The sequence below is a fragment of the Hipposideros armiger genome, unplaced genomic scaffold (genome assembly GCF_001890085.2).
Source record: "Hipposideros armiger isolate ML-2016 unplaced genomic scaffold, ASM189008v1 scaffold_4, whole genome shotgun sequence".
In the NCBI taxonomy this organism is placed as follows: domain Eukaryota; kingdom Metazoa; phylum Chordata; class Mammalia; order Chiroptera; family Hipposideridae; genus Hipposideros; species Hipposideros armiger.
In genome coordinates this window covers 5508759-5530818 of record NW_017731354.1, presented here as the reverse complement: position 1 = coordinate 5530818, position 22060 = coordinate 5508759, and the positions used below count along the sequence as shown (strand labels likewise).

The window sequence follows — 22060 nt, the reverse complement described above, 5'->3', positions numbered from 1 at the left end:
TGGGGGGGAGGGTGCTCATCTGACTCAAAGACCTTCCAATCACATCCAGGCTCAGCACACAGCACTGCGCAGATGTATAGCACTCCCAGCAACACGTTTCTCCAGATGAAAACATGGAGCCTAACAGACGTATGGTCACTCTGCAAATTCTGCAAGTGGGAGTTCTTCCCTGTTCGGCCTCCAGAGGCCAGATATTAATTACATTAATATTAATTGCATATTGATGTGAATCACGATGACTTTCCTACTTATTGCCTGCTTTCTGCATGTCGGATACCGAGTGAAGTATTTCACAGGCTTTCTTGTTTAATCTATACAACGGCTCTGTGGGGTAAGTACCATTTCTACTCCCATTTACAGGTGAGAAAACAGAGGCACAGGTTGGTTAAGGAACTCACCTAAGCTCACACAGCTAAGTAGGGGCAAAGCCAGCATCTGAATCGGGTCTGGGTCTCTGGAGCAGTCAATGTCTCTCATTTTCCATTATCTGCCCCCCACTCGATGCAGAGCCTGTGCAGGCTTTTTTCCCTAATCATCCCACCATGAAATTTTAATACCACAGATATGCTGTGTGCCTATTTATACAGATATATATGTATATCTGTACTTTACACCTAAAAAGAGTGAGATTTTTTTACCTCCCCCCCAAAACTACTTGACCCCCAAAAACATTGCCTCCTTGGGGCAATATTATCATCATTGGGAATGGTCTAGAATATAGACCAGGGCTGCCCAACAGGGATGGAATGCAAGTAATATGTGTGTAATTTTAATTTTTCTAGTAGGCACATTAAAAAGAAACAAATAAAATTAATTTTAAGGTTATTTAAGCCAATATACCTAAAATATTGCCATTTAAAAATATTGTCACTATATGTAATCAATGTAAAAATGATTAATGACCAATTTTATATTTTCTGTGTTCATACTAAGCCACTAAAATCTGTTACACAATCCAGCCCAGTCACATTTCAAATGCTCGGCAGCCACGCCAGGCTAGTGGCGCTACCACAGTGGACAGTGCCCTCTGCGCGCCAGCCACTCTGCTAAAGCAATAGTGTTTATCTTCCCCAAAGCCTTGAGAAGCAAGCTTGAGAGACCTTCTCCCTCCAGGGAACCCTTCGGAGAGTCACCACCACTCCTAACCAGCCAGTGGGTTCACTTCATGTCCTCAGGGCCGGCTACAGACAAGCCATACTCTCAAGGAGACACAAAGATGAACAGAACTGGCGTCTGCCTTCAAGTAGCTTATAATCTAATGGGGTTGGTGGGGTGATATTTACCAAACCCTACTGCACACCAAGCCCTGGGGTTTCTCACCCATTATCTTCACCCTCACACTCACCCTGGCGGGGGGAGGGGGTTCTATTACTTCCATCCATATTTGTTGATGAGGAAACTGGAGGCTTGAGACAACACAGACCTTGTCTAGAGCCCACCTACCCGACTCAGCCAACCCAGGGCGGAACATACGCGGAGTCGGCAAAGCGACGGGAAGGCTTTCAGGGACAAGGGGGGCAGCCTCAGGGAAAGGCTCCAGGGGTGGGGGCGGGTGCACGAGAAGGAAGAAGCAGGAAGCGTGGGTTCCGAGGCTACAGAAGGGGCAAGTGTATCTGCAGGGAGGGAGGAAGCCATGCGTGGATTCCCAGCGGAAAGCACAGCCCGAAAGGGCCCACACGCCGCAGGAAGTCTGGGCACCAAGACGCCGGCGCACGTATCCCACGTGCAGGGCACGGCATGAGAGGAGTCCAAGTTCAGTCATCTCGTCATGGAAAAGCACCCACTGCCCAGCCCCTGGGCCCTAATGCCAGTGGAATCCAACTTCCCAAAATATTTACCCGAAGGCTCTGGGCACCAGACTCCATTCTGTAAACTTGGATGCCATTCCAAAGCTGAAACGATAGATCTCCTCGAGAACAAGATAAACTCTCCCTCGCATTCTAAATAATGAAAGGGAGGTGAGGAAGAGGACGAAATAAATCAACCCTCTCCAACCGCCCAACTTAAAAGAGATTATGGTCAGAAGCGAGAAGGGGGCAAAGACGCTGTCTCCTTATCAGGCACATGGCTGCTCCAGACGCAAACAAAACTTTTGGCAGGCACCCTCCTTCCACATCGAGGGAAGGAGGGAGACGGAGAACAGCATCTTAATCTGCAAAGGTCAAACCCACCCTCCCTGAGTACCATCAAGCGAATATTCCCCCCCACCACCACCACCAATTTCCAGGAGAGAACAGTCCCTTCCATGAACTGAAGTACTTACTGGAGCTTAAGGAGTGAGGCCCACAAATCGCCAGCTTGCTGGGGTGGCCCAGGTTGCCAACCCTCGCTGCACTACCAGGCTGGAAGTCCTCGCTTGGGACTCAGGAAATAGGCCCACTGCCCTCAAAGGCACCAGCAAAGGATGCTGCAGGGTGAGTTGGCTCTGGAATATGGAGGAAGGCTCCAACAATCGTCACGGACATCGAGGATAGAGTAAACGAGTAAGCACTTGACATGGATGACCCCATTTAATGCTGACAAGCCCATGCGACGGATAACCGTCATCCCCCATTGACACATGGGAAACGGAGGCTCAGAGGCATGAGGACCTAGAGTCACACAGCTGGTAAACGGCAGAGCCAGCTCTGACCCAGGCTTGCTGTTTCCCCAGCTGGTGGCCTCACACACCGGGGGTACCACCCCCAGTTTCTTCCGCTCTCCACCCTGCATCTCCAGGTCATAGCTCAGCTCTGACCACCTCCCTTTGCTGCTCTGCAACCTTAGGCTTCCTCTGCCTGCAAAACAAGCCCAAAATCCCCAGGGAGGGTTAGGAGAAAGCAGGCACATGAGTGGGGGGCCACCCAAGTCCCCGCACCATCTCATGTCACCCACTCCCAACTCCAGAAATGGGGCCTGACCTCTCAAAAGGCCCCTCCAAGATGCTGGCTTCTCAGCATAATATTTTCCTCCCACAAAACGTGAGAATAAAGAGCTCTTTGCTTGTCTCCTGAAATAACTGGCTCTTGCCATAAAGCAATCTTCTGCCCAGTAAAAATATTTCTGTAAAACTTGGTAACTCTATCTGTGGTTCCTTTTCTGAAAGTCAAAAATCTTGGAGAGTGAAACATGGCAGGGGCAGACTTTATGACAAGCTCATGAAGTCATGTCTACCCGACATTCCCTCCTTAACACTGTGATTAATTTGCTGCTCGCCACAGGGACTTCGTGTCTTAATGCTCTCCAAGCAAAGAACCAGTTCGAATTTCTACAGAACAATACCCACGACCCCGGACCTGGTGTCCAGCCAGGTGGGCAGGGGAGCCACTGGCTGGTGCTCAGGGGCTGGAAAGGACTCTGCTGAGACGGGAAGTCCATCAAGTGGCCATCAGGCACAGGTGAGCTGTCACCTGTGACCTGTCCCTGGCCAGGTAGGAGGCAGCTTATAAAATGAGGGGTGTCTTATGATCATAGTGTAAAGGCACTCAACAACGAACCCCAACGAACCCCGAGACACCTGGATGTCACTGAAACCTCCCAGCTATAGTGGAAGTGGAGAAGACTCATTACAGGGCAACTCCTGAGCGAACAAAGATGTTCTCTCTTCATCCATCAAACAGCATCCAAACCCCTTCCAAGTGCTTCCCTGGGCCCAGGGAGACGGAAGTGGGTTTCCTGGGAGTCCTGCTGCCATTCAGCAGCTCCGAAGGCTGCTGAGTATGTTTACTGAGTGCTCACTACTGGCTAAGTCTTAAATCACTATGTGCGTTATTTCATTTAATCCCTGAGATGACTCCAAGAAGTGGGTAGTCTTTTTTTCATTTCACAGGCGGGGAAACTAAGGCCCAACATTTGATAGAGTTCAGTATAAACCCAGATCTGAAGCCCAGGTTCAAAGTTCTGGACCCCCTGGAATTGGGAGAAGACGCACACAGGGGAAGAAGTTAATAAAATGAGGTTAAAAAACAGCCATACAAACGAAGGCAGGGGTTCTTAACCTTAGGGCTGTGAGTACCCTAAAATTGGAGTGAAAGGCGTGAGCACATTGATGTGAGGAAAGGGACACCATCAGATTCGGCGTGTTCCCCAAGGAGGCTTACCTACCCTCTGCAGGTTTGGAATCATAGATTTATGATTATAGTGGAGAGGCCAGGGGCTTGAAAGGAAGGCTGCGACCCACACAGGCTACATGGAGGAGGTGGCAACCCCCCGCTCTCTTCCAAGATCCAACAGCAAGAAGTGGATCTCCCGAGGTGGCCGCCTAACTGCTGGGCTGCCTGTCCCCACCCATGCTCTCCTGCTGCTGACCGGAGCTGTGGTCAGTGAGTCTTACCCCAGGGGCCGGACTGTGCACAGATGTTGGTTTCGTCCCCCTAGTGTGCACTCCGCAGCCTTCTTCTCACAGGTGGTTTTGTTTTTTTTTAGAGAACCATCCACCCCCTCTCTCTCTGTCCTCAAGGTTTGGGGTGAGGAGGCTGATCGCAGCCCCCACTCCATGGTGCCATGTGACCCAAGACCGTCAGAGGCACAGGGATTGGTGCTGGAATGGGCACATGACCCATCAAAACAATGGAAGCCCCGCCTGGGCTTTCGTTGGAATTGTCTCTTTTAGCCGGAGATGGAAGCCTGGACTGCTAGGAGCCAAACTGCAGCTTCCTGGAGAGAGTTTGTCTGAGAATGAAGCCAGCCTAGAAGACAGCAGAGCAGGAGGCACAGGCTGCCATCCTGGGACAGAGCTGGGGGTCCAGGATCCAGCTGTACCTGGACCCAACACTCCCTCCGAACTTCCCAGTTATACCAGCCAGTAACGTATCTGTATGAAGCAGCTGAGATGGGCTTAAAACTCAAAGGATCCTGACTAATGCAGTCAGGGAAGGCCATGCTTACTTCCTGAAGCTGCTTTCCTCCTAGGTTTTGATGACGCTGGCCGGGGGGAGGAGAGCCAGCCCTGGAGATGACATCAGGGTATGCAGTGTGTATGTGGGGGGTGGGCACGCGTGCAGAAGCACAGCTACAGAAATGCACACCACTCATCTAAAGCGGACCACAGGCACAAGCCCATAGCAACCTAGGTGCCCAACACCAGGGGATCAGTGTGAGCAATGACGGTCCGTCTTTACAATGGAAGACTTGAGGAGCCATGAGGAGCAGCAATGAGATGATATGTAAGGATATGGAATGATTTCCAAGATATACTGTTAAGTTTCTAAAAAGCCAGGTACAGAACTAGATTATAACACACAACTTCAAAGAAAATGTTGAAGGCCTCTATCCCTTTTTTATGGTTCTCCATCTTAAACGAATTTTTCAATTAACCTACAGATACCAACACCTCCCAGTCTTGTGGGCCATGAGGGCTTCCACTGCCTGTGCCGGGATAAGCGTGCACAGACAGAGGGGGCAGCGAGAGAGGAGCCTCGAGGACAAAGTGACCGCAGACCCCTGGGGAGAAGCGGCTGACAGGCCAGTGGTAAAGGTGGGTGGGAAGGGAGGGGCTTCTTTTTTTTGCATATCCTTTAGTACTGTTTGGAACTTTCCTTCTTTTTCTTTTTACCATGTACATGACTTCATTTACCACAAGAGAAAAAGTGAGGGCCCTTTCTGAAGGGCAGGGGAGAAGCAAGCAGGGGTGCTCTTCAGAGGCTGAGAAGCACTGTGTATCTGTGCCAAGAGCGGGGTGTTTGGACGGCCAGGCGCTGAACTCTGCCCCCTCTGAGGCTCTGTGCCCCCTGCTAGGCCCCTCTGAGACCCATTCACCTGGCAAATGTTCTCTGAGCCTCTGCCACATGCTGTGCAGTGCAAAAGGCCCTGAGGATACAGGGGAGTCCCACGGACTTTGCAGTCTGGCCTCAGTTTCCCCAGGGTGTGAATCCTGACCCTGGCCAGGTTTCTGCAAATACTGAATGCCTAACAAATCACCATGAGGAAGGCTCTGCAATCCACAAAACTCCGGACAATTACTGGCGCTTGCTACGGGAGAAGAGCTGGCACACTCGGTGCTGCCACCGCCAGTCTCGGCACCGGGTTTCGCCTTGCAGGACCCCAGACCAGAGCCAAAGGGATGAGTCCTCACCCAAGAACCCCAGAAGCATTTGCCAAGTAGGACCTCCAAGGTTAAGAAGGCCCCGATGTGTGACACGAGGAAAAGGGGCTCCAATCCCCCACGACCCTTTCCTTCCCATCACTGACCACGGCAGTGGCCAGTGGGGCTGCCTCCCTCCAAGCTTGAGGGAAGCCATGCCTCCAAGGAGTGGGGTCTGGAAAGCCCCCAGGATGGCTCCAGCAGTGCTGCCTGGGGGCAGAGCTTTCTTTCCACCACCACCTGCTGCGAGTAACTCTTTGCTCCCTGCCACCCTCCCGCCAGGACGGGGTTAGCCTCCTGCTAATCTCCTCTCTTGGTGCAGAGCTGTGCTGTCCAATGCAGCAGCCACTAGCCTCACGTGGCTATTTAAATTTACATTTAAATAGATTCAAATAAAATAGATTGAAAATTCAGTTCCTCAGTCACACGTTCCACATGCTCAATAGCCACAGGTGGCTAGCAGCTCCTGTACTGGACAGCGCACAGTATTTCCATCATCACAGAAAGCCCTACTGGACAGCACATCTAGAGGTCCTTTTCACATCTCCTTCCTCCCACTTACAAAAAAGGAAGGGCCTGGCAGCCCTTGAAAGAGAAGCCAGGTATCAAGAACTGTCAGCAAAATTCTAAATCCACTTGTAGGTTTAAGGAGCCATGGGGAGTGCACAGGAGACAGAGCCGTTGGCAGAGCTGCTCATGAGTAGGGAACTGCCGGCTTCTCCACAGGGCCACTCACTTGATCCCTGTGATTCTACAGATGGGGCGTGCCATCTCCACCTTAGCTTTCCCCCCATCGTGCGCCCTCCCCCTCCCCCGCCTTTCCTACAGGGTCCCCAGGGTCCCATCAGTACAGGTGCCGGTACAGAGAGGCTCTGCTTCAGTGGGCGTCTGGGGAGTGGGGACCCAAGCTGTCTGCATTTTAAACAGCGCTCACGAGATTCGGATGCAGGTGGCCCTCAGGCCAGGCCCCAAGTCCTTCCCAGCCCCACAGGCCCCTTCAGCTACTGTCTTTCCTCTCCACCTCCACCAGTAAAGTTTCCCCATAGAGTTGCCTACACATGCCGTCTTCGTCCTCGTCTCTTGCAAGATGTGTCGGCTTTTTGAAAAACACAAAAGTAGTACATGTTCATCGAAGAAAACGAAGTCACCCAATGAAGAAATGTATAATGCGAAAAGTGAAAGTCCTTTGGTCCTCACCACCTCCCACCACTCCATTCCTCAGGGAAATAGCCTTTGACAGGGTACCCTTCCAGATCTTTCTCCGTGCACCTGCAAATATATAGATACCTAGGCCCAAACAGGCTATCGTATAATGCAAAAAACAGGACCACCTTACATGTAGGCTTCGCTGTTGCTTTGCTCCGTCAACAGCATCTTCGAGCCCCCTTCCCGTCGGTATGCAGCCCTCACTCACCTGGTTTTTTTCACCAGTGACAGAGAGAGCCATCAGATGGCTGCACCGCTGTTTATTAGCCTGTCCTCAGTGATGGATACTGGAGTTGTCACAAAGTCCCCATCCTTCCAAATGACACAGCCACAGATGCTCTTGCATGCATGTGCTTCTGCCTACGTGCAAGTGTTCCTTGTTCCCCTCGTGACCCGCTCCAGTGTCACCTCTGATGTCGCTCCATCAAGACAGCTCCTGCCAAACCCAGCGGTGACTGCCAGGATCCGAAACCCAACAAACACCGTTCAGTCCTTTCTCTGACTCAGCCTCTCAGCAGTTTCTCCCCAGGAGACCGCATCCTCTCTGGCAGAGAGCTTTGATGGCCCCCCAGGAGCCCTACCTCCCAGTGTTTATGGCCCTGTATTGTCCCTTCCCCGGAATCTGGGCTGGACCCATGACTTGCTTTAACCAAGAGAATGTGGCATTGCCAACTGCAGGCCTAAACCTTAAGCAGGTCCGGCAGTTTCCACTTTTGTACTCTTGGGGAAGTCAGCCACCATGGAAGGAGTCTGATGGCCCTAAGGCCGCCATGCTAGCGGAAGCCCAAGCTAACCATGTGTTGAGGCCACCTGGAAGAAAACAGAGGCCCCTGACAAAAAAAACCAAGTGGAGTTGTTGCAATTGGCCCCTGGCTGTTTGAGCCACCCCAACTATGCCACACAGAGCCATAGACAAGTTGCCCCTGCCAAGCCCTACGCAAACGGCACAATTTTAAGCAAATCATAAAATGATCAAGTTACTAAGTTTTGGAGTAATTTGTTACACAGCAAAACATAACCTAAACACCCTCCTCTTCTTCATTACGCAAGAAATACCTGCTAGCTAAGCCACGCCCCCAACCCCGACCCAGGCTCAGGGTTCCCAGCACAGAGCTCTGTCTAGTCCCCAAAAACGCAGCCCTGTCTCTCTCCTAGGAAGTAGCTGCTGCTGCTCATGCTCAGAGGCCGGTTTCTCAGGCGAGGGGACCTGGGGACCCACAAAGGACTCCTCATTCTCTTGATGCCCTAAGCAAAGGGAGGACGTGGCCAAGAAAGCACCCACAGCCATCCTGGGAGAATCTGTTCTGACCAAGAAGTCCACACACCAAAAGGCCGTGAAGCCAAGAAAGAAAACTTTGGCACAGAGAGGTTAGGGAACTTGCTCAAGATCACACAGCCAGCTAGTGAGAAGCAGGTCTAGGACTTGAAACCAGGCATTCAGGCTCAGCGATCACACCAGTGACCAAACACTTTGATCGTGACCCACGGTAAGACAGGTGTTATCACGGACCTCTGGGTTTGGGTAGAGATGTGTGTATACCTATAGATAGATCTAGCTAGCTAGCTCAGACATGGGTAGCTATGTCTGTAAATCCATGTCTATAAACTAAACAAGAAGTTACACGAAGAACATACAGATGATGAATTATAGAAATGTACACTTGAAACCTATATAATTTTACTAACCAATGTCACCCCCAACAAATTTAATTTTAAAAAAGGGGGAAAAAACACAAACAAGAAGTTACACAAAGCAATATTTACTCTTCCTATATGTGATATTTTTTTCATATTTTTAGACTTTTCTATGTCATTGTTTTTGATGCTGGACACTAAATTGATTTCATGAGCAATGAATGGGCTGATAACATATGACTCAAGAAAAAGAAAAGTCATCTGTACTGATTCAAGGTGGCGCTCTAATCAGACCGACCTTGAATCTGGCTGGAGCAAAATTCCGCTTCCAAGGCAAGTGACTGTGGGTAAAGAGGCATACTTCTTGAAATCCTCAGCTTCCCTGCCAGCAAATGGGGAAGAGAACAGTACCTGCCTCCTAGCGGTGCTGAGAGAATCAAGTGCGTGGCCTGGGGCCTGGCACAGAGCTCCAAGCTGCACCCATGCTTCAGCACGGGCTCACAGTGGACCCCTAAGAGCCACGAAGTGGCAGCCACAGGACACGGGGACAGGAGGCACGCACCCAGGCCTGCCCGAGGCTGTGCGCCCCTGTGGGTCTCCAGGGCAGGAGGGTGAGAAGAGAAGCCCCCAGTGCCCACTTTGTCCCTGGTTTGCAGTCGTTTCCTTACGTCATCTTTTTGCTTTTGAAGTCTATCTAGATCACTGTGGAGAAAACAAGGTAAAACAACGGAGTCAAGGTCAAACTGCCCTATAACAAGGCTCCCGCTGGAAGCCATACACGGAGTGGCACCCCTAACCAGCACCCCTAAACCCACTCAGTGGAGCCACCACAAGCCAAAGCTCCTGTGTGAGGGGCCAGCCCACGTGGCTTTCTGGAGTTAGAAAAACATCCTCGGAGGCTGTGGTCTTCCCAGCCCTCACCTGTGGCCTGAGGGTGGACAGGCCCATCCTGCTAACAGGGGCCCTTTATGCTCTCCAGGGCCCCAGCTCTGCACTCATGGCCAGAGGGCTTGGGCAGCACATGGCAGGCCAACCAATCGGCTCCTGATTCACACTACTCCCTGTGACTGAGAGTTCTCCCCCAACCTCCCACCCAGCCAGGAAGGAGCGAAGCTGGAGTGAACAGACATCAGTGAGAAAATGAAATTACAGAGGAAGATTTGCAGTGGGTGGACAAGGGCTCACAATGAGTTACAACATATAACAGACCCTCCCGACCCCCCCACCCCAGGCACTACCCTGCCCCTCTGCCGAACGCGAATTTCTGCCCTAACACCAAAGACTAGGGCCTGGTCCTAAGTCAGACGCCCGGAGTGGGCTGAAGTCTTTCTCTGAGCGTCAGCCGTGCCTCCGGCCTCTGTGCTTCTCCAATCCTTCGTCTGAGATGCTCTCACCAAACCTTTCATCCCCTGGCTGGTTGCTCTTTGGGTCTCAACAGCTTAAACATCGCTCCCCAGTTCAGAAGAGCCCCCTCCTTATTCTCTCTTCCGGCACCCCGTTCCTGTCCTTGGACACATCTGCGTGATCATGAACAAGCGACTTTAGGAGGTTTCAGGCGGAGGGACGCCGCCGGCTTTGTTCTCCCTCATCCGCCATCATGAACTCTCACTCTTAGAACAACTCCAGGAGGCAGGAGCTGTGCCTCGACCCAGTCCAGATGTGACCCTGAGGATCAGAGAGGCACCATCACAGGGCCCCAGGCCACCCGGCCGGGGAGAGGTGCAGGGAGACTTGCACCCAGGAAGTCTGCTTTGGAAAGCTCCAACCACACCTGTGACGCCCACTATGTGCACAGGCTGGGCCTCAGTATAGATTCCCCCAAACCACGTCTCTACTGTCCTTCCCCCACCTGCCCCCACTCACTGTTCGCCGCCAACCTGAAATATCCTGCCCATGACTTCCCAGCACCCAGCCTTGGCTTGGGCTATACCTGCTGCCTCAGTGCTGCCTGAATCCAGCTCTCCCTGGCTGGGGTCGAGACTTTAACTTGCTGAGCCTGTCTCCTCATCTGTACACAGGGGAATAGCACATGTAAAGAATGCATGGAGGGCCAGCCGAATGGCTCAGTTGGTTAAGAGCGGGAGCTCTGAGCAACAGGGTCGCCGGTTCGATTCCCACATGAGCCAGTGAGCTGCGTCCAAAGTGAGCTGCCGCTGAGCTGGTGAGAGTGCATGCTCTTAGCAGCAAGGTTGCCGGTTCGACTCCCGCATGGGATGGTAGACTACACCCCCCACAACTATTATAGATTGAAAGCGGTGACTGGACTTGGAGCTGGGCTTGTGCCCTCCACAACGAAGACTGAAGGACAACAACTTGACTTGGAGCTGATGGGTCCTGGAAAAATAACGTTCCCCCTCCCCCTAATTCCCCAACACTATTCCTCCTCCCCAATTCTCCAATAAAAATATTTAAAAAAAAAGAATGTGTGGAAAGCATAAGGCACCTTTAATACTCACCTGTAACTACTATCGTCCCTAACATGCTCATACCACACCAAAGTCGGGTAGGTCTAAATCAACCATCACGAGCCAGGGTACCACAGGCCAAACCGTGCTGTCCAGGTCCACCCAAAGAAAGTATTTTCTAAACATGTTATTTGGTTGACAATAGTTTTCTTAAATGAGAACTATTTCACATAAAGATCCAGATGGCTGGATTCTCTTATTGATTAGAAGCTGTGGCAACACCAGGGCCACATTCCCACAGGACAGCGGCTGGCTGGGGCTGAGTGGTGCCGCCCCCTTGAGACTAGACGAGGGCGCCCCAGGGAAGCCCTGTCCCCACACCTCCCAGGTGTCTCCCTCCCAGCCTGAGGCACTGATTACTATGACTTCTCTGGGCCCTGTAGGTCCTTTAGATTCTGACCCCTGGTCTTAGTCTGACCATCCTTCAGTGACCTACGCACATGCCACCACCTTCAAAGAGTCCCCCTCAAGTCTCCATAGCCCTGTGTCTCTTCATAGCTTTGTAACGTTCATAGCTAACGTGTATTGAGCGCTTACTATGCATGCCAGGCAGTGCGAACCATTTTGCAGTCTGAGTCCTCACAACTACCCCATGAAGCAGAGACTGTTATCATCCTCGCTTTACAGAAGAGGAAACTGAGGCACAGAAGGGGTTATTCTATTGCCACCCCTACCCCATCTGTGCCCCAGCAAGCTGACCCCTGAGGCTCAATTCACGGGGTTTCCAGGCCTCTGACTTCTGAATTCAGCCAATGGGAGGCCCTGGCAGGCACGGGGTGTGAGGAGACGGACATGGGCTGCTTCTTCTCCGCCCCCTCACTGCTGAACTGTGTCTGACTATGGTTAATCCTCCGTATTTATAGCTCCTGCCTGGCCTCCCTGCTCCTCAGCTGCAGAACCTACAGGGATCCAACCCCAAGCCTCCAACAGCATTTCTTCCCCTGGTCCTTTCTGCCCTGGGGGTGGTAACAGCCACCCACTGTTGCCAGGGACCCGTCAGTCCCTGGGTGCCTTGACACCCCGTGAAGCTTCCCTTAACTCTGCCCACGCCGCGGGGAGCATGTTTCCTGCCGGACCTCTGACTGTGCCCAAGGTCCCATAGTTAGAAAATGGTGCAGCCAGGACTTAAACCCAGGACATCGGGCTCCAGCGTCCTGGCTGCAACCACCATCTATGCTGCCTTATGTCCAATGCTACTTCTCCTGGTCCTTCGCCTGCCTGTGGCTTCCTCGAGGGTCCCCCGGAAGACCCCAAGAACTAAGAGCTGTGCCTGGACCAACGCAGACATTCCAGAACCTCTCACTGAGCCCACAGAATAGCCACTTGCCTCCTCTTTATCCTCCGAAGTATTTTTACAACTGAGAGCCCGTCCCCACATTCCACCTATCCCCGCACAAGAGCTCCCCCAGGTCACGGGGCTCACTCCTGCCCCGCTGGCCGCTCACACAGGGCCTGCTGCTTGTCCCCCCCGTGGACCAAGATCAAGCTCTATAACATGGCTGAGAAAGCCCCCAGCCCCAGGCCGTGACCCCCCTTCAGTCAATCAGCGTCTCAAATGAACTGCCCCCCTCAGTCCATGCCACTGGTCCACCCAGCAGACACTCGTGGTGCTACCACACCCCCGCCCCTGGCCTTGCTCGCCACCAGCCCTCCCCCATTCACTTGTGGGCCTAAATCACAGCTCTGCTGGCACCACCTCTGACCCAGACCAGTGGGCACTCAATGCGCTAGACTCAGAGTCCCCAGAGGGTCTCCTGACGTTCCCTTAACATTGTCTTCATTGCTCAGTTTCTACCTTCCCAAACTAGGAGCCAACCTAACATGAATAGACACAAAAATCCAAGGTAAAACATTGGCAAATCAAACACAACAACATTTTAAAACAGCAATCTATCATCGTGACAAAGAAGGATTGCGTTTCAGGAGTGCAAACAAAGTTGAGTATCAGGAAATCCAACAGTATAAATCACATATTAATAGATCATCAAAGAATCATCAGCTCCATCAACACCCCAACAGCATTCGATAACATTAAATAAACTCCTGGTTTTAAAAATCTTAGCAAGCCAGGAGTTGAAGAAAGCTTTCTTAACTCGATAAACAACGACCATCATACTTAATGGTTATTAAACAGTACAGGAGATCGTAACCAATGCAATAAGGTAAGAAAAACCGATGAGAGGCAAAGATGAGAGTTTAGTCCCACTAAACACTAAGTTCTCTGAGGCGGGAACTATGTCCTATGCCTCACAGTTTGCACGATATCATACGTACAAGCAAATATTTGTGCAATGACTCGCCACCCATATTAGGGCTGATCCCCATTGAATGTTCTCACAGCACCCAGGACTTCTCCTTTGAGGCACAAATCACAACTCAGATTGTGAAAAAGGTTTTCAAAAGTACTTCCTGCTGTAGTGTAAGCTCCATGAAAACAAGGGCCATAGTCTATTGAGAGAGCAAGTGTGTACCTGGCCTAAGGTAGGTACTCGGCGTCTACGGCACAGATGCACGAGTGATTTGAATAGAACACATTCATTAGATAGTTGCTAAATTATAATAAATGCTTTAGCCCACTTCTCAGCTGGAAAATTCAAGGCCCAATGAAGGGAGGGACCCTTCGGCTGATGCCATACCACTGTGAAGCCCACCTAGTACCCTGGGGTCCTCTGAAAGGTGTCAGCCACACACAAGGCCACAGGCCATGTGGCTCACAAGTAAAGGTGAGGCGAGCGAAGCCTAGACCAACCCTGGAGCCCTCTAAATGCACACACACATACACACACACACACGGGGTGCACCCCGGTGAGCGGGCAGGGCGCCTGGCGAGAGCTCGTGCGTGCCACCTTTCTGGGGCTGAGGATGATTGCCGTGGAGGGACCTGCGGCTTTCCTTGCAGAGCCCCGTGGCTGGTGCCCACATGGATAAACAGCCCCCTCTTCTTTCCCGGGAAGTTATCAAAGAATTACTTATGTCTCTGGAAATGCTTGTTTAGAAAATGTTCTCCACCCCACCTGGGCTTGGCAGGAGAGGCAGCATCACCAGGCCTGCCCTTTGGGGAGTGATCTGGCTTTTCCTCCCGCCCCTGAAGCAGCTCGGCCATTCTTCACGCGGGGAGAGTCTTAAGCCAGCCATAAAGACGCAGGCAGCTTCCCAGGATAAACGGAGCACGGTGACATCAAAGACCGCCTTCCAGATTAAACAACTGAGGCCTTCAGCTCTCTGGCGTTTCTTCCAGGCTATTCTGGGCTCCTGCCTCAGTTCTCCCTCAGATGGAATGGCAGATATTTTGTTTGTGAGACTCCGAATTTTTTCCTTCCTCGGGGAGAGGGGGAGCCGGTGGGGGCGGAGAGGGGAAGGGAGGGGGAGAGGGAGAGCGTGAGGAAGAGAAAGAATGTCTGTGAGAGACAAGAGCCGCAAAAAGAACATGTGTGAGCGAAAAAAAGAGAGGGAAGTCGGGGAGGCGGCCAGAAGTGCCTGCTGTGGAATCCACCAAGCGACCGAAAAATTCCAAAAGTTTCTAAAACCAAAGCACATTGTGAACTCACAGCCAGTGAGTGAGGCTACCAGAACCCCCAAACTTAAGAGGATTACGGGGTGCCTGACACCAACGCCAGCTGATCTCACTAACCACTACCCTCGCTCCTTGACAAGACGGTCACTTTGCACACCCCTTTCTCAGACGCATCTGGTAAACCAAGGCAAGGCGCCTTCCTCTCTTAGGCAGAGGCTCACAGCAGTTCTGGGGCAGGACGGCTCTCCGGGATCGGCTTGTCACTGCCTCTTGTCCTCTAGCCTTTGGGGTGCCTCTCTCTGCCCTTGAGCAGCTAATCCCACCCCTCAGGCCCCCCACATCCCACCACAGCTGGGCTTCTAGCCCTACAGCTGACCCTCTTCCGCTACAGGGCAGCAGGGGCCACCCATGCATCCAAACAGCTGGAGGACTGTCCCCAAGTACAACACATGACACTCTACGTTAATCAGCTATAAGAAGCACGCTGGTGGCAGCACGGGGTGGGGCATGCTGACTGCCCACCCAGCTCTGCCCCACACCTGTCCAGAGGAACAGGTAGTTCAATGGGCCAAGAGCCACACATGAGCAGGGCTTTTCAGAAAGACTTGAGAGATGTCCAGTCTCCACAGGCTGCAGGGCCACTTGGAGCCCAGTTTCCCTTCTCGACTGCCCAACCCAACCCCCACCCATTTTCCATGGCCAAGAGCCCGCCCGGGCCTCAGTCAGCTCGCCCCTGCCCATGCCCGTCCCTCTCCCCACACCTTCCACAGGGTCTCGCAGGCCTCCACTTGGATGCCGCTCACGCAGCTTCTCACAAGCGTTACTGCCTGTCGTCATGCCGGTGTACGTTCTTATCCTTCTTCAACTGGAAACTACAGGAGGACAGGGACCACGTCCCTTTGATTTGCCACTGTATCTTCAATGCCTGGCACAGCTAGGGAATTAATAATTAATGGCAATTCATTATTAATCACAATTAATTAATGGCTGAATGCCTGGAAAAAAAAAGGCCTAATTCACTCCTCCATTTATTCCTGCTTCCGGTTCCATTTGGATGGGGAAGAGGGTCTGGGGGAGGACGAGGCACAGATAGTGACCTAATCTATCTTCCACTCATTCATTCACTCATTCGTTCGGCAAATATGGCTGAGTGCCCACTTTGTGCCCTGGCGCTACCACAGAGAAGACGCATTACTCAGAAAGCAATTCTTTCACTGCTCATAGCTCAGCCTTGCTGTTTCAAGCCCTCAAGGGGTGTCTGAGCTCCCTGGTACAAAGAGGAATACTCTCTGTCCATTCATCGCTCACCTTCTCTCTTCACTTCTGGTGTCCCCCTTGGGAGAGGGGGTGACTCATCCTCTAGGCTCTAGGACCTTGTGGGACACGCCACGGTTATTTCCTGGCTTAGCTTCTCCAGGGGTTTATTACAGTTTGTACACAACATGAATGTAGAGGGGCTGCTCCCGGGTTCGAGGAACTAAAACACACACAGGGCCTCACTCGGGGAACCCAGCCTCCTTCTCAAAGAAGAAAAATTTTGAAGGGATGGCGAGATACTTCTTGAAGCCTCCCCCAGACAACACATCGTAAAGCACTCAGAACAGGACACCCCTGCCCACCACCCACCAGCTGAGGGACGCAGACCTATCGGAAACCAGATGCCCCACCTGGCACCTGGCCCTGCTCAAGCTGCCCCTGTCTCCCCTCCCTACACCCCAGGGGGAAAGAAAGTTCCCAGGCAGGGCTGTGAAGCTGACCTGGGTGCCATGGGCCAAGGAGGCCCTCTGCGAAGAACTCAAAGATGCAGAAGAATGGAGGCCCAAATGCCTCCAACAGCCTCAAAGCAAATCATCTTTTAATTCCGAAACACCAAATATTTGATTTATGCTTTACCTCAAATGTCAAGTCCACCTCCAGGCACATAGCTCTGAAACCACGTAAGGAGGCCTAACACTTTCCATATGGTGAAGACATGGGGTCTTTTAATTGTGCCAACTGGTATCATTCAAGGGTAATTCCCCAGGAATCCAGCACTCGGGCAGCAGCTGGGCCAGCCTCCAATCTCACTGCCCAGCCCCACGCGTCCCGGAGGGCTCCAACGGGGCCTGCGCCCTCCCACTCTTCCCCAAATATCAAAATGCACTAGGTGTCCCCTAATCAAATTACCTAACCGCCTGGCAGCCACCTTTGATCCAGAGGCAGGCTCGCCTGCACCAGTCTCACGTTCTCTTCAGGCAGCTCTGCTATAAAAGAACAAAAGGGCCAAACGGTGGGGGGAGGCGATGGTCTTAAATACGGCCATGCACATGCACGCATGCACCCGTGTACATACTGCACGAGCGTGCACACAGGTGCTGCCTCTCCAAGTGCTGTCCTGCCAATATCCCTGTGTGCATCATGCTATTCCAGCCATCTAGTCTAAGCTTTCTTATTTCACCCATTATATTTCCAGGCCCAGTATTTCCAACTGGTTTTCTTTTATACCTGCCCGTTCCTCATCATATTTCCAATACCACCCTCCTTAATCGCCTTGAGATGATTATGCTTATTTTAATTTCTAATTGTTGAGCACATTGTTGCCTGGCATGTAAATTGTTCATTTTATTGTTTTTCTTTTGTAGTACTTGTATACCTGGCATTCCTCGTTGTTTTTCTCCTCTGAGCTCATATTCCCTTGGAGTTCATCATGAACCCACAGAAAGAGCAGAGGCCCTGGCCTTCACCTGTGTTCCTCCAAGTGAGTCTACAGTGTAGAGGGTGGGGGGAGCCTCTGGTTTCCTAATCTGGGCCCCCCATTTCCACCCCTAGCAGTGTCTCAGCAAACCTCCCAGTACCATTCCCCCGGGTTCCACTCGTTTTGAAGAGTTATCTGTCATAACCCTGCCAGGGATGAGAATGTTATTGTGCCCATTTTGCAGATGAGCTAATTAAGGTACACAAAGGTAAAATGGCTTAGACAAGGTGACACGCTCCTATGGCACAGCCAGACTTTATTTATTTTTGTATTCAGGGCACACTTAGGTCGGTGCCAGCGAGGCTGCCCTCTACACCTCAGGACCTTGCACGCGACTTGCGCGCACCACACGTTTACTAAGCTATTCAGACCCCACCAGGGAGGATGAGGGTAGGCAGGGACCTCTCATGCTTCTGCCCATCCCAAAACCTGCCTCACCCTGAAGGACTCACAACCAGCAGGCTGCCACCTCTCTGAGAAATAGTAAGTGCGACACCCTCCGGGCAGCAGACGCTCTGGCACAGGGCTTTGCCACATGTGGCTTCCGTTGTCCTAGAAAGTACTCCAGAAAGGGAGAAAACAGAGTCCCCACTGGCTGGCTGGTGACTTGACACGGTTATAAGGATTACGATAACGTAAGCAAAGCAATTGACACATACAGGCACTTAATAACTAGTAGTTACCACTGCAATAATAATAACGCTAGTTAGATGAGCCACTCATGTGTCCCCGGCCACTTTGGTTAAAGGCCGGCAAAGGAGTGGAGACAGAGGTGATTCCTAAGGCAGGCCTGGGGCTGCTGGGGGGACCTCTGCCAGCCCTTGGAACCAGCAGGCTCTGGAGCCCACACCCTCCTACATCCTGGTGATATAATGGAAGAACCTGCAGCCACCCTTTCCGTGCTGCTGGGAATCACGGAAATTACACCAGACACACGGCTGCCCACCGCTGTCCTGCACAGGGTCTCAGTGTTTCCCGAACTTGGGGCATTCCATCCCCACAGTCACCACTTTGACCACTTGCATGGAATTATTCTTCTCAGAATCCGCTTTAGACTATCTCTTTCAACTTAGCTTCATCCTAAGCAGTAGTATCCATGAAACCATAGGTTTGATGTTCTAGTTCTTTTTCTTCGGCTAAAAGAAAAACGTTAACTATTAAGATGAAAACTATTCCTCCAGAAACCACCTGAAATCGCCTTACAGGCCCCCATCTTGGGTTCACCTGACCATTCCCAGGGTGTACTTGTCACCCCCACCTCCTCAGACTCAGTAGCTGGGTCAGGGCTGGCAGGCACCCAGGCGTCTGGGTCCAAGTCACTAGGCACAACTCTCAAGAAATCAGAGATCCCCTCCCCTTAATACCTTGGATGGCGGGGCCCACCCTCCACCACTGAACATATGTCATGCTGATGGCTGTGTGTCTCACTGTCTTCAAAAGTGCTTTGAATAAACATTAATGACCCCTCAGTGCTTCTCTCTGAGACAGGGGGAGAGGACTGGAGGGGGCAAGCACCATCCCATGCTGTCCTCAGCTGGGGGAAGAAACCCGGCAACAAAATTCTGTGACTTGAACAAAGCCACCGACTTAAGCTGGGCCCCCTCCCCACCCTCCCTCACTTCCCCCCACGGCAACTTTTACTGGCTCACATTCCTCTTGCTGGGAACACTACTATTTAATTAAAAACGACAGACTTTTGTTTTTCTCTCCTTCCTTCCTCCTCCCTTCCATCCTCCAGGACTAGATGCCAAGGAGACCCACCAAAAACATGCGGGTAACATTTGTTACGGCTTTGAAGATAAAAGTCAGTTGAAGTAAGCCCTCACTGTAGTTCAAGTTTCCCCTAAAGCATGGAGCAAACTGCCTGGCAGTTTAGGAAAGGAAAAAAAAACGGGGGGGGGGCTGCAAAAAAAATGGCATTCTGCAGGAATACTTTGTAAAAATAAACATGCTGAAAAAACCCAAAACTTGATTAATGGAAATCCACTCAGTTGGCCTGTTTTGAGCCACAAATGTATTTGTTCGTATGGCTAAATCAGAGCATTTTCATTGGGCTCTAAAGAAGTAGATCAAAAACTAGCAATGATGGGGGACGACAAGCCAGTCTGTAAGTCTGCTTTTAAAGGGCCCTAACTGCAGTGCCCCCCACCCACCCAGTTTTGACCTGTACTAGGGGACAGCAGCTCCCATTCCAACCCAGCCAACAGATGAACAGAAACGCAGAAGAGAAAGCCCAGCTAAGCAGTGGCGGTGGAGAAGGAGATGGGAGTTTCTCCCAGACGCAGAGGTTATTTCATACACGAGCGAGAATAGGCTTTATCCAGAGGCTCACCTCCCAGCACTGGCCCCTGCCACTGAGCTGTACCCAGCCCAAGACTCACCACTCAAATACACACACACACACACACACACACACACACACACACACACACACTCACATCTAAAAACTCCACTGGCCCCTCCCCAGCCATGGACAAGACCAAAGAACTAACCAGACCCGAGACTCAGTCTGTTCCCCTCTAAGTTAAAAAAAAAAAAAATTAAATGTCACATCAAAAAGTTGATTCATCCTTTGATCCTTGGCTTTCTTGAGTTCCACGCAGACCATCTGAAAGCCCGTGCAGAGTTCCAGAGCTCAGAGGACATCTGTGATCACCAGTCCCAGGCCAGGAGCTGGCGCTGGACTCACTCAGTCCCCTGTCACATCTACTGTTCCCCCAGGAACAACTCCAACCTTGGGGACCCACTGGGTGAAGGCTCAGGGATGGGCCCAGGCTATAGCAGAATGAGGTGCTCTCATCGTGGGCCAAGACAGGGAGTGGAACAGGTCTCAGTGCCTCCCAAGCTCTGCCACCCAGACAGCAGCCTGCTCTAACAGGGGTTCCCAGGCAGATGGTAGTGATGAATTGTCACAGACACTTGGAACACATCAGGAGGCCAGCACAGTCCTGCCCGCTACCCAGATACCCCTAGACTCCTTCCCTCTCTCACTAGCCCCATCTCTAAACCCACCTTTGAATGCTGACCACAAAAACAAGATAGTCAGAGCAGGCCGCCAAATTCCTCCGGTACAGACAAGATTCCCCATCAAATGGACCTGCAGCACCTCCTCACCTAGGACCTTTTCTCCCACGTGGCCCTCTGCCCCGACCCAGACAGGAGACTGCCACCTGTGTCACCTCTAAGGTTCCTCAAGGCATAGGGGTACAGGGTCATATTGGTGGGGCAGGGGCAGCTGAGAAGGGGTGTTTGAACTTAGAAGCTGTCCCAAGAGGGTGCTAAAAGTTGGGGTGGGTGGGTAGGTTGAAGGAGGGGTGTCTGGGGTTCATACCCGGGTTCCTCTGCCAACAGTGCCTGCCGCCCGCAGCTGTCGGGGTCCGGAGCTGCCACCGGGGCAGCGCTGCCTCCCAATCCACTCCTCGATGCCTTTCCGAGCCCAGGCAGCACTCACAGCAAAGCTGTCACCTGGGTCAGGGATGACACACGCCCCTGAGTCTGGCCACCGGCTGGCCGAAAGTTACCCCAGAGAAGAGGGAAAGGGGGGGGGCGGGGGAGATGCAGGCGGGGGTTGAGAGCGGGGACACAATCCAAGAGAGGGATGCAGGCAATCAAAGGGAATCCAGCTAAGCTCCAAAAACAGGGACCCAGAGGGGAGCGCGAAGGGGGAGCAGTACCCAAGGAGGAAGGGCCTGGAGATCAGAAGAGGGAGCCCCGGGGGCCGGGACTGCTGAGCGAAGGGGTGAGGGTCTGAACATAGGTTCGGTGAACACGAGGCGAGGAGAAGAGAACTGAGGGTCAGTGGGCGCGGGAGCCGAGATCTCAGGAGAGGGAGCTGGGGACCAGAAAGCGAGGGCAGAATCTTGGGGGCAGGGGCTTGGGAGTCTAAAGAGGGGGTGCAGTGAGCGCGGAGGGCGGGGACCACGAAAAGGGGGGGTTGAGGCTCTAGAGAGGGAGCACAGGACCTCGGGGAGGGGGGAGGTGGACAGAGGAGGGGACACGAAGGCAGCTCCAGGAGCGGGTGTGTGGGGCTAGTGGCCAGAGCTGGGGGTGGGGCTGCCCCCGAGCATGAGACCCCGCGGGCTAGGCCGTTCCGTCCATCCCCCTGGTCCGCGCCCCGCGCGCTCCTACCTTCCGGGCTCTCCCTGCGCTTGCACACGGCGGCTGCAGGCACATCGCGCGCGGCGGCGGCGGCGGCGGGAGCCGGAAAGAAAGGAGAGGCAGAGAGTTAGCGATCGCGGGGGCGAGGGCGGCGGGGGCCCGGGGCCGGCGCGCGGGCGCTGACACTGACCCGGCTTGGAGTGAAGTTTCCCCATGCTGGGGGCGCGGCGGGAGGGGCGTCCTTAAGCCATGCGCCCGGCCCACGGACCCCGCGGCTGGCCGCGCCTCGCCTGGCTCGCCTCCTTCGGGAGCAGCCCCCGAGCCGAGCGGAGCCCGAGGCGGCGCCG

At 52.7% G+C, this 22060-nt stretch overlaps 1 protein-coding gene across 1 annotated transcript in view; it reads right to left on the bottom strand.

Annotated features, from left to right (window-relative positions):
• Positions 1-22060, bottom strand: part of NKD1 (NKD inhibitor of Wnt signaling pathway 1) — a 74013-nt gene extending 51953 nt beyond the window's left edge. The window contains exons 1-3 of the mRNA XM_019643623.1: positions 21904-22060; positions 21744-21776; positions 20947-21080 (exon numbers count right to left, since the gene is read on the bottom strand). Coding sequence (XP_019499168.1) covers positions 20947-21080; positions 21744-21776; positions 21904-21928 — 192 coding nt within the window. The 5' untranslated portion in view covers positions 21929-22060. The remainder of the gene's footprint in view (positions 1-20946; positions 21081-21743; positions 21777-21903) is intronic.